At 38.1% G+C, this 11,409-nt stretch overlaps 1 protein-coding gene across 1 annotated transcript; it reads right to left on the bottom strand.

The window, feature by feature from the left end:
• Positions 1–152: 152 nt before the first annotated feature.
• LOC140054980 (cubilin-like) lies at positions 153–10,299 on the bottom strand. The gene is made up of 27 exons (XM_072100125.1): positions 9,991–10,299; positions 9,611–9,853; positions 9,210–9,378; positions 8,785–8,951; positions 7,786–7,922; positions 7,444–7,741; positions 7,109–7,277; positions 6,827–7,014; positions 6,537–6,720; positions 6,234–6,415; positions 5,944–6,118; positions 5,647–5,819; positions 5,395–5,560; positions 5,090–5,295; positions 4,826–4,988; positions 4,386–4,721; positions 4,123–4,298; positions 3,793–3,958; positions 2,978–3,180; positions 2,689–2,872; positions 2,417–2,607; positions 2,168–2,336; positions 1,696–2,046; positions 1,409–1,599; positions 1,080–1,248; positions 674–885; positions 153–475 (listed from the first exon to the last, which is right to left on the bottom strand). Exons 1-27 carry the CDS (start codon positions 10,066–10,068, stop codon positions 212–214), a joined length of 5,310 nt encoding a protein of 1,769 aa, XP_071956226.1. The 5' UTR covers positions 10,069–10,299; the 3' UTR covers positions 153–211.
• Between the last annotated feature and the right edge of the window lie 1,110 nt (positions 10,300–11,409).

The following is an 11,409-nucleotide window of genomic DNA, read 5'->3' as shown; positions in this document are numbered from 1 at the left end:
GGGCAGTTCCGACAGGGAGTTTCTCAATTAACTTCGAACCAAGCATGCCACAATAACTGGAATTGTTGCGATTGGTCAAAACTTGCGTTTCGTCCAATTAGGAATCCAACCAACCATTAAAAAAAAAAACCAAACCAAACACCAAATTATTCAATTCATCAAATTATTTTTTTATTATTTGCCTCAACAATCAGTGGTGTACTACAACAACTTACCCTAAGAAATCATAATTATTTTGATTACCACCATACGGTGCTGGTGGTCGGTTTTTAGGTTTTGTTACGCCTGGCTTTTTAAACGGAGTAGGTGCCACGATTTCTACCGACTGGTAGGTGCCGTAATAGCCAGTTCTGGCCAGAATGTCATCACTCTTGAATATCAACGTCATCAGATTGCTGTCGGATTCCCAGACGAAAGGAGCATCGAGTGAACCACAAAGCTTCTCCGTGCTACGACCAGAAACGTCATCGAATATCTAGGAAAAAAATAGATCAAATAAATATACAGACAAGTAATTGCTAGCAGAACAAGGGTTGTAGATTAGTAACCTGCCCGGTGATCAGCCACATTGACATCTTTCTGTTTGGCAAAACTGAAAGAAACAACGCATCAATCCTGCACGGTAACGGTAGGCAGTAGGCCTAGAATCTAGAAAAAAATTACGTTGGCTTACCTGTAAGTAATCCCAATCACAAAGTTTGTAGTTCTCGATATCCATAAACCGAATTGTAATGATAATACGGGTGTTTTTCTTGGTCTCGATGATAGTTCTGCATTTTACATTATTTGGGTAGTAGGCTGGGAAGTTTAAGCTGTGTATGATGCCGTAGCTGCCCGTCAATCGGCTAGCCTCCACATTACAGAACGGTAACTGTGTTGGCGCAACTAGAAATAAAAATACCCGTATTACAATGTAGGCTTAAGATTGTTTAGGAAAGTGTAAGTGAAATGTAGGGCATGTGGTTGATCTCAGCCGATGCATGGTATGTGGTTCGAAGTGGACGGAATCAGTATGAAGACAAGATGACTAGTATGGTCCGAATCGGACTGAAAATATGATGAAAGAAGGAATTGTTTACCTGTGACTGGGGTGTCACTCATTGTCACAGATGTGTACATTGCCTTGAATCCTTTGAGTGTGTTACTACCGTCCGTTATTAGTGTAAGCAGAACATCATTGCTGTCCGTGATGTAGACATTCTTTTCCAAATTTCCGCATAGCTTCAGATTTTGAGTTGCGTAGGGTATCTAAAAATTAGTTGAAGGTTATTGGTAAGGTACAGATAATCGGGACCATGGACGATGGGGCCTAAAGATGGTCAACCATTTACGGCCGACTTTGCCGAGTTGAAGAGTCGAGTCAGGCCTATGTTCATTATTTTATAGACTAAGTGTGTGATGTATTTACCTGCAGGTAATCTGCACAAAATCCGGATTGTGGCTCTTCAATCTCAAATTCGATAAATTCAATTCGTATAACTCTGGATGGATTCACTGTTATTCTGTATGTACATTCCAAATTATTTTCATAGTTTGATGGGTAATTTGGACTTTGGAACATGCCGCTAGAAGTTGTTAGATGTATAGGTGAACAGGTTTCTGTAAAACATAAATATATAACATAAAAGCTTATTCATTCATAAGAATAATGTATACTGTGGTTAAAAAAATCAGAAGTAAAAGGAGTGAAATTACCAGGTTGGAAAACTTGATGGATCTTGTATGTAGCTTTAAAACCGTTGTCCGTTATCACGTGATCAGAATGCAGCGTAACAGTTGCACTGTTGGTCGTAGAGTTCCACTTCAGAAGGTTATGTTTGTCGCAGTAACGCTGACTGGTTCCTTCGCCAACATTGGAGAGCGAAACGTAGTCATTTGTACAGTGTGGACTGGTTTCCAGTTGAAAGAATTCGAATATCACTTCAATGAAATGGCCCGGATCGGCGATTATCGTGTAAACACAGTCCAAGTCATTTGGGTATTTGGCGGGAAAGTCTGGTGAGTGGAATGTTCCGGTGGTGTCCGTAAGAGTTTCATCATCACAATCTGAAATATAGAAAATCACCGTTATGCAACATAAAAGTATTACTATAGCCACGATTAAAGTACGGCGGCGTTTTCCAAACACCATTTTGGCAACGAAGTGACGAAGACGTTAAAAGCTTACATGATATGCCATGCTTGTGCTCCATTTTATACGTTGCGTTAAATCCACGGAACGTACGGCTGCCGTCTGTAATAAACGTTATGTTGACTTCGTTGCTTTCCGATTCCCATATGTAATTAGGGTGTTCACCACATATGATATTGGTTTTTCTCGTTGCCACATCTTCGATCTAAAAAGAAGCAAAGTATTATAATCTGCTCGGGCGCTAGGCCTAATATCAGTTCAGGCGGATAAAAAATCGATATTTACCTGTACGTAATCTGGTTGGCAAGGCGTTTGTAGTTCAACATCAAATATAACAAAGTGTACCAGTATTCGTTCCAAAACATTGCCTTTTATAAAGTAATAACAGAGCAAGTCGTTGGAATACTGAGGTAACCCTACAGCAAAATTCGGCGATGAAATAACTCCATTTGGGCCTAGGTATGTTTTATTACAATCTGAAAGAGAAAATAACTAAATAACAGTACAATATATAGATTTCAAAAGAAAGAATATTGCAAAGAGTAATGTTTACGTACATGGAGCTGGTTGTGGTCGTTTCAAGATTGTGTATGTTGCAATGTAGCCAGTGCGAGCGATTGTTTTGTCTGTCTGAAGTCGTAGGAGCAAGGAGTTGCCTTCCGACGTCCAAGAAATAGGTTCAAGGCGGCCACAGATTCGTTCAGAATGATCGTAATGAAATCCAACAGACGTGTCCGAAACCTAAAATGGAATGAGAAATTATAAGAAATTTAAGAAATAATATCATTTCGACCATAAATTTAGGAAATTACTGAACCTGTACCGATTAAAACAATTTGTACTTGCATTTAAATAGTCGTTGTGACATCCCATATGGTTTGGTATCTCCAACCAGAATTCCTTGAAAACAACCTGAATACGGTTATCGGACGTCGTCTGCATAATCATATCGCATACAAGTTCATTGGGATACATTCCTGGATAGTTCGCAGTTTCCAATCCAGAATTTGTTTCCAAGTTCGTATCGGATGTGATGACCTTGTTGCATTCTGGGTAAACAAAAAAAATGTAAGAAATCAAATTGTTACGGTAGTAGCAAGAGTTCCTAAGCATATATTCAGTAAAAAAAAATGCTTACCAGAAGGGGGTGCTTTCAGAACTCGAGTGTAGTATAAGACCGTGTCATGTCCAGCAATTTGTTTGGCGTCAATGATGACCTCGTTACTGTCTGAAACCCATGACATGATGCCATCAAAGAACGTGCAGTCTTGGAAGAAACGGAGTGTGGTTGAATCGGTGATCTGTGGATAAAAAAAAGAGCGATCTCATTTGAAAGCACACACACAGTATCACAGAAGAGATCAGTTTCATGCGACGTAGTAAAGTGTTGAAATAACTATATTACCTTGATGCTGTCTATGTTACAATGCTGTATGGCATCGTGTTCGTGCAAATAGTTGATAATCAATCGGTAATTTGGTTCAACATGAATAAGATATTGGTAGGTTGGGAATGTCGATGTGAGCTTAATGTGTCCAGAATCCTCAAGAGAAATAACTAAAAAATAAATAAAATAAAAATTAGAAAAGAAAATGGAAAGATTACCGATTTTGCACCCTTTTGAGTTCCATTAAATGTTTTCTAGAACCAGTTATGCCTACCTGGTTCTCCGATTCTTGCGACAGATTTCCATTTGGCAATCATGCGAGGTAATTTGTCTTTTTTGGCGAATACACGGATTTTTATTTCATTTGTATCTGCTGTCCATGAAAAGGAGTGAGAAATGGTACAGTAAGTGTTGGTCCTTTCGGTCGCTACGTCAGTTAGCTGTAGAAAGAGAGATATTAAATTATACAAGTTGTAGAGTATTATTGCAGTACTAGTGGGGTTACGCAACTACATGATCCATCGCGTCGTACAAGGTTACATTCATGTGTTGCGTTCAGTGGTAACCAAGACTTTGGCCCTAGCAATAATAATAATAGGCTTACTTCAATACCACTGTCTGAACAATTGAATACTTCGTCAAACTCTTCAACGGTAAATTGAATCCTGTTGTCTGGAGTATTGTAGACGTATATAATACATTCCGCATTCTGAACGTCTTTTATTGTGAAGTCTGGTAACGTAACAAGCTCCGTTGTATCGTGTTTCCGAAGATAACATTCTGTAGAAATAGAAAATGAAAATGCCAGGAAGCACCGAGCATAAAATAAATATAAATAGTATTATGTTACCGAGTTGTTTAACGTACCATTGACTAATGGTCGCTGAACATGGCGATATTCGGTTTTGAATCCAGTGTTTCGCATATATTTCGGACCACTAACGAAGTAGACGGATACTTCATTGGTGTCAGACGTCCATGAGAAAAGGTCAAAAGATCCACAGTAGACTTCTGTACGCAGAGTTCCTAAATCAATCAATTTCACGTGATCAGTTTCGCAAGGCTGCACTTCGAAATTGGTGAAGGTTAATGTGACTAGGTTTCCAGGTTCGGAGTGCACGATGTTACGGCAGTTTGTGTTCGGATTGTACGGTTGTGGAGTTTCAATTATACCGGTAGGTGCGGTTAGGCGGTTATCACATCCTGAAATATATCAAAATAAATTAGTTGATAAACTTCGTATTAAAGGGTTCAATTAATGAATCGTTTTCGGCTGTAGTTCTGGTAGCTATTGGGATCCAACGTACCTTCAATCTGCTGTAGAGACCTATAAACGGCCCTGAAGACGTTGTAGGTAGGATAAGTTGTGATATGGAAGGTAATTGCAACAAGGTTGAAATCCGACGTCCACGTAAATAAATCAAACTCTCCGCAGTAGACGTTCGTTCTGCCTGTCGTAAGATCTTTTATCTAAAGAAACAAACAAACAGACAGAATAGTATTTTAATAGAATAGCATTGAGCGAGGTTAACGTTATTGGAAACGGATAGGCTAGCTTTGTCATATGTTACCTCTAGAAATTGTTGGCCCGTACACGTTATTGTTGCAGTGTTTTCAGCTTGTTCGTCACCAATTAGAAAATCTGTCAAAGTTACAACCACACTGTTCTCTGGTTCAACCTGAATGAAGATCGTACAGTTCTTCCCAATTATCTCGTCTCTATTGTGTTCAAGAGAGGATATGATGCCTTCGGGAGCAGTCAAGAATTGGTTGAAAGCTAAGAGGAGAAGGTAAAACAAACAGTTATTAGGGATATCTTGAAGGTTGTTTCAATACACTCATGTTTCTTCGTGTAGGTGTATTTAGCTAGGCCTACCTGCGATTCTGGTTCGTGGAATGACGCCGTACATAGCTTGTACTTGGGCAAAGTTAGTGAGTTGACGAGTGAATTCCATTTCAACTTCGTCAGAATCGCTTAGCCAAGAGAATTCCCAAAGTGTCGAGCAATACTGGCTTTGGCGTTTGGTCGTTGTATCTTTAATCTAAGAAGAAAATGCAATTATTGTTACACCTAAATGTGTATGATTCAATACGTGTCAGGTCAAGTGTGGTTTGTAGGCCTACTTACGGTCATAGAATGCTGGGAACAGTCAGCCATGTCCATTCTGACGGTTTTAAACGTTATGAGCACTCGTTTATCGGGATCCGTTCGGATAATTACGGTACAGTGTTCGGCTTTGCTTTCACCATCAAATGGCCAAGATATTATACCAGTTGGATTCGTAAACAGTAGTTCACAACCTATTTGAAGTAAACACAATTTAAGCATTATAATAGCTTAATGTAAGAGATGCGGATGGAATCTCTACGTATTGCATATAATACGATATTCTAGCATTATATTATGTATGAATATGTACATTACCATCTTCGGATCTTGGTAAAATTTCATAATCTGCAATGAAGGATACAGAGGATATTTCGTTTTCATCACGTACGTATATCACCAGCTCATTTCGGAAACTCGTCCACGAAAACGGATGCAAATGACCAGAGTAGGTAGCCTTGTTAGTTTTACCCGATAACGAAATGTCGTACAGCTGTAAATAAATAACAAATATGAATATACATTATGTAATTGTTTGTAGAAAATATGCCTAGACATCAACACTAGGCCTCAACGGTCGGATTTCCTTCCTAGCCTTTCATAATTACCTCCACGAAGTCCCGGTCTGAATCCAAATCCGAGACTACGAAGTCGATAAAATTTAGTCGGATCCTCTCGTCTGGCTCTGCGTGAATGACGATTAGACAATCCGAACCTCGAATCGGTGGCCAATCGGGATTTGTCGGGAGCTGAATTCGTCCCGATTTTTCACGAAGCATAGTGCTGCATTCTGTAAAGAAAATAATTATTCATCTACATTAGTCTAAGTTTGAAATAATAATAATCGGTGGCAAATCGCGTTTTTTTACAAGCTGACGAAATTTGGAACTAAATTCAAATAACAAAATTACCAGTGTTTTCAAAAGTTCTTGGCGGGCGGTTGACGATCGAACAGTAAGCTTTGAAACCAGATTTTTGGAAATTGGAGTTTGTCTTAAACGTTATCGAAACCTCATTAGAATCGGATGTAACAGAGAATGGTTCTTTCTTTCCACAAAGTCTAGCACACAGTGGTCCTGATGTTGAACTTGTTAACTGGAATAAACAAAGTAATTTATTATTATTATGTATTTATGTTTTCACAAAAAGGAAATGGTATAAGCCTATGAAATTGCCTATAATAAGTAAGTATGTAACTTACCTCCAGATAATCATTTGTGCAGTCCTCGGAATCTTCTACATCGAAATCTTCAAAGTCAAATATGATGTATCTGTTCGGATATTCTTGAAAGAACACCGTACAAGAAGCGTCCATTGGGTATTCATCCGGGTAGTTTAATGACGTCAGAACGTATCCATTATCTGCAGTTTGAGTAATTGTTACGCAATCTGAAAGAAATTGAATTCCAAATGTGGTCATTGACGTCATTATGGATGGAGACTACGACTACTTTGTGTACACTGTTGAAATTATGTTTCTTACCTGGATTTGAAAGTCTGAATAGTGATTTCGCAATTAGGCTATACCCGATGTAATCCAGAAGATGATTGGTTCTGAGTGTAAGGACAACCTCGTTGCTGTGTGACGTCCAAGAAAAGTTGTGGTAGCTGCCGCAGAGTCTGGAGATTCTTTCAGTAGCAATGTCCCGGATCTAATCAAGACAATATATAAAAAATATTAAAGGATGTCCGTGACATGGTGTACATTAGCTAGGGCTAAGCCCAAATCTAGGTTATTCATACGGGTAGCCGTATCAAAATAGGTTATTCATATGGCTATCCGTATCAAAATGAGTTATTTATACGGAGAATACTTACCTGTAAGTAGTCGTTCACACAAGAGTCAATCTTATTTGTTTCCGTTGCAGGTTCGAGTGTAAATTCAGAGAAATTTAAAGAGATAACTTGATTAAAATCCGTATGAAGGATGATTTGACAATCCAGGTTGCTAGGATACGGACGCGGAAATAGTGGAGACGTTAAGCGGAGTCCATCCGCTGGAAGACCAACGACCAATGGGCTGCAACCTGGAAGAAAAATAATTATAAAATTATATATGGATATGTTGAATGGATGTTGAAAGTTCAATACGGTTCTCATGAACCATAGCGGTGAAAATATTGTTGGTGCATACTTTCGTTTCTGGATCGGAGAAGAAACTCGTACTCAAAGAGGACAGACGTTCGTGAATCTGAGCGGTCAAATGTAATTGCAACCTGGTTTGAATCAGACGTCCAAGACACAAACGCATGTTTTCCGCAGACAGCTTGAGATCGTCCAGTCAGAAGATCTCGCATCTACAAAATAACGGAAATAATTATCGCAACCAAGTTAAACGAGTTGTAGACTGGTGTAACGAAAACAATCTGTTCTTGAATGTATCTAAGACTAAAGAAATGGTTGTAGACTTCCGTAAATCACTTAATGTCAAATATCCAATATTTATTAATGGTATATCAGTTGAGTTTGTAGAAGAATTTAAATTCTTGGGTATTTATATTTCAAATGATCTGAAGTGGCATATTAACACACGTAACATTATTAGAAAGGCCCAAAGAAGAATCTACTTCCTACGTAGACTTAAATATTTGGTATAAACTCTGAAATAATGTCGTCCTTCTATAGGTCAGTTATAGAGAGTGTAATAACGTATTCTTTAACGGTATGGTTCGGTAGCGCTACCGAAAATGAAAAGCGTGACCTAAATAGAATAGTCAAGACCGCATCGCGTATAATTGGATCTGCACAACTGCCTTTGGAGAACATATTTTCGGATCGTCTTCTGAAAAAGGCAGTGGCTATCAAAGATGATCAATTTCATCCGGCCTCTAGTATGTTCCAGTTGATGCGCAGCGGTCGGCGATTTCGTTCTATTAAGGCCAATAAGGCACGATTTACAAATAGTTTCTTTCCAGGAGCTATTAGAGCCTTAAATATGATGTAGACACTTTTTTTTGTAATGTTTTTGTTTTTGAGTTCGTGTTGTGTCCGTTGGATATTGTGCTCCGCCAACAAAGCAAACAGAATTTCTATGTTTTTCCTAAAACAAATGATAATAAATGATACTTGACTTGACTTGACTTGATTATGCTGTGGGTTGTGAATGAAGCGGTCTGTTTAGAAGGCTGTCGTTTCTGAAATTCAAAAGTACACTCCTACCTCAATTTTGTGGTCACAATTTGGAATATAAAGGTCCTTGAATGACACCAACACTCGTTCATTAGGGTGTGCTAGTATAACAGCTTCACATGACCACGGAGTTTTAACGTGAACCTCCGTGGAACTACTGTATCTTCCAATCTCGTTTACAAGTACAATACTGCAACCTGTGGAATAAATTAATTTTATAGAGCCTAAGATTTTGGTTAAATAAACCGGTGCCATATATATTTCTATCCTGTATATTAGTCGTCCCGACACCGCTTATTGTAGTACATCAATACGCTGGGAGGTTACGTCCTTCCGTCGTGTCCTTGTGAGCTTAAAGCTAGTGTCATGCATGTCGTTTGACGGAAAATAAAATCATCTTTATATTACATTTTAGATTATAGTGGTTTCATTACATTTAAGGGGCCAATATTTACCATTAGATGGTGCCTTTTCTAAAGTAATGTAGGTAGCATTGAATCGGTTGAAGACTTTACTGCTGAGAGCATTCATGGTGACCGACAACTCATTAGAATCGGTTAGCCAGGTAAAAGGATAAGATGTTCCGCAATAACGATTTTGTCGGTTGGTCTTTGTGTCACGAATCTGAAAAACCAGAATCAGTAGTGGGGAATAGGGAATTAGAGCTATAATTGGAGGTTAAATATTGATAGTATACAATGCAATAGCAGTAGAGATTGGTAGTTAACTGACTCTGTAACCGATTTGCTAATCTGGTTGTATAAAGAGTAAGACCTACGCTAGAGTAGGTAACCGACTCGCCAACATGGATAATCGGTTTCCAGCAGAAGTGTTTATCTGCGGTATTTTTCTTTACCTCAACGTAATTTCCATCGTCACAAGATGTGGTTCCTTCTAGAGTAAAGTTATTGAATGTTAATAAAATACGTTTGTTCGGGTCTGGTATCTTTACTCGGATTTGGCATTCGTTAAAGTCGACGGATTTTCTAGGCCAGTTCGGAGAAGTAATGCATCCTGTTTCGCTTTCCAGTTGTCGGTCACAGTTAGCAGGTATGGTGACTACGCCGTCTTCATTTTGACGGGTTTCAACATCATAGCCCTATAGAATAAACAAAACAAACAATACAAACTTACGGTCATTAATTGCACATACATAATACACTATAAACAATACAGTTTAAGTAAGTATGAAGTAACCACGCCTAAAGCAAGCAATGTCATTTAATTATGTTTAACCTTAGGCTTAGCGAATGCAAACACGAAGAACGTAACGCTAAAAATAACAGCGGACAGTAACTGCAAATTTCCCATCATCTGGGATAACGGTAACACCACGGTGGAGGCAATTGGATGTTTGCCGGAAAAATGGCGGTCGTTGATTAAATACCCACCCTAATTTGCATACATGCCGTTAATAAACTCATTTGCAAACCATGCAGGCGTTTCGGTAAAAACGTACAATCCAGTAAAACCGTAAATTTCAAACCGGATGCAGTCATATGACGTCTCAAATATGGTACCGTATAGCTGTATAAACTTTTTTGTAGCTAGGTTATTGACGCGTATGTGACGTCACATCCAGTCTTATGACGTCATTACAGCTTCTTTTGCTGTAACCCGAGTATCTGTAACTACTGGTCATTTTCAATCGATTTTGGTGTCATTTTGTTCAGAATAAATACATTTATATTTGTAGTAATGAAACATTTTCACATAAAATGACCGGAAATACAATTTATGACCTTTGACATTTATTTATTAATTTTTAATTATGTGAATATACTGTATGTGTTTTTTGTTGGTCTTAAATGCACCTAATTTTGAACTTTGACCTAATAGGCGTAATTATATTAAATGATTAATGGTCTTAAATTGTATATAGTACATAAAATTGGTAAACGTTGTGCTTGGTGGTACCATTAGTTCATTGATGTTGGCACCTTCTGATTCGCTAAAAGTTGTAATAGTTTGACAGAGGAAATAACACACATGTTATGGAAAACTGTAAAACCTCGAAAAGTTTATAGTATGTACTCAGTTTTCGAGATAGACTGTATTTGAATGTCAAATGAATAGTATGATGATCGTGTTTATATCAATATATTATTAATGACCTTACAAAGAACCATTTCTATTTCAAGAATCAAGCCTCAGTTATTCTACAATTTATTGTTTTCCAAGTGGTAGGCCTATTTTGATTGCATCTTCTTTTTGTATGCTTCCTCGGTTAATATGGTCCTACTTCTCCTTCTTTGTCTGTAGATGGTCTTATACCCCATTCTTTGTCTGTGGATGGTCTTATATCCCTTTCTTTGTCTGTGGATGGTCTTATACCCCCTTCTTTGTCTGTGGATGGTCTTATACCCCTTCTGTGTCTGTTGATGGTATTACACCCCTGTAGTGAATTTATTTTAGTTGGTTCCGAGCTTTCTCAGGCGTATATAACTCCACGCGACGTACACAGCTGTCACTGAATGATAACTCATACAAAAAGTATAATTTAACTCAACTAGAACTTTTATTCCTTGTAATTCGATTAATACATCTTTCTACCACTACCAGTCAAGCCTTAATATTTTTTTTATCATCTTTCCGTTTATCTACTCTGATCTTATTCTCTCTTCTTCTTAATATCTATTACATTCCACTTTTATA

The sequence above is a fragment of the Antedon mediterranea genome, chromosome 7 (assembly GCF_964355755.1).
Source record: "Antedon mediterranea chromosome 7, ecAntMedi1.1, whole genome shotgun sequence".
Classification (NCBI taxonomy): Eukaryota; Metazoa; Echinodermata; class Crinoidea; order Comatulida; family Antedonidae; genus Antedon; species Antedon mediterranea.
The sequence above is the reverse complement of the archived record's forward strand: the minus strand, read 5'-3'. Positions and strand labels throughout refer to the sequence as shown.

What these genes read in the sequence shown, in the direction of transcription:
- LOC140054980 (XM_072100125.1), bottom strand. Translation starts at nt 10,068, where the DNA reads ATGATGGGAAATTTGCAGTTACTGTCCGCTGTTATTTTTAGCGTTACG. An exon ending in AGAAAAGGCACCATCTAATG is followed by an intron (nt 8,952 to 9,209) that starts GTAAATATTGGC and finishes TTTATTCCACAG; the next exon opens with GTTGCAGTATTGTACTTGTA. An exon ending in CAGACCGGGACTTCGTGGAG is followed by an intron (nt 6,119 to 6,233) that starts GTAATTATGAAA and finishes ATTTATTTACAG; the next exon opens with CTGTACGACATTTCGTTATC.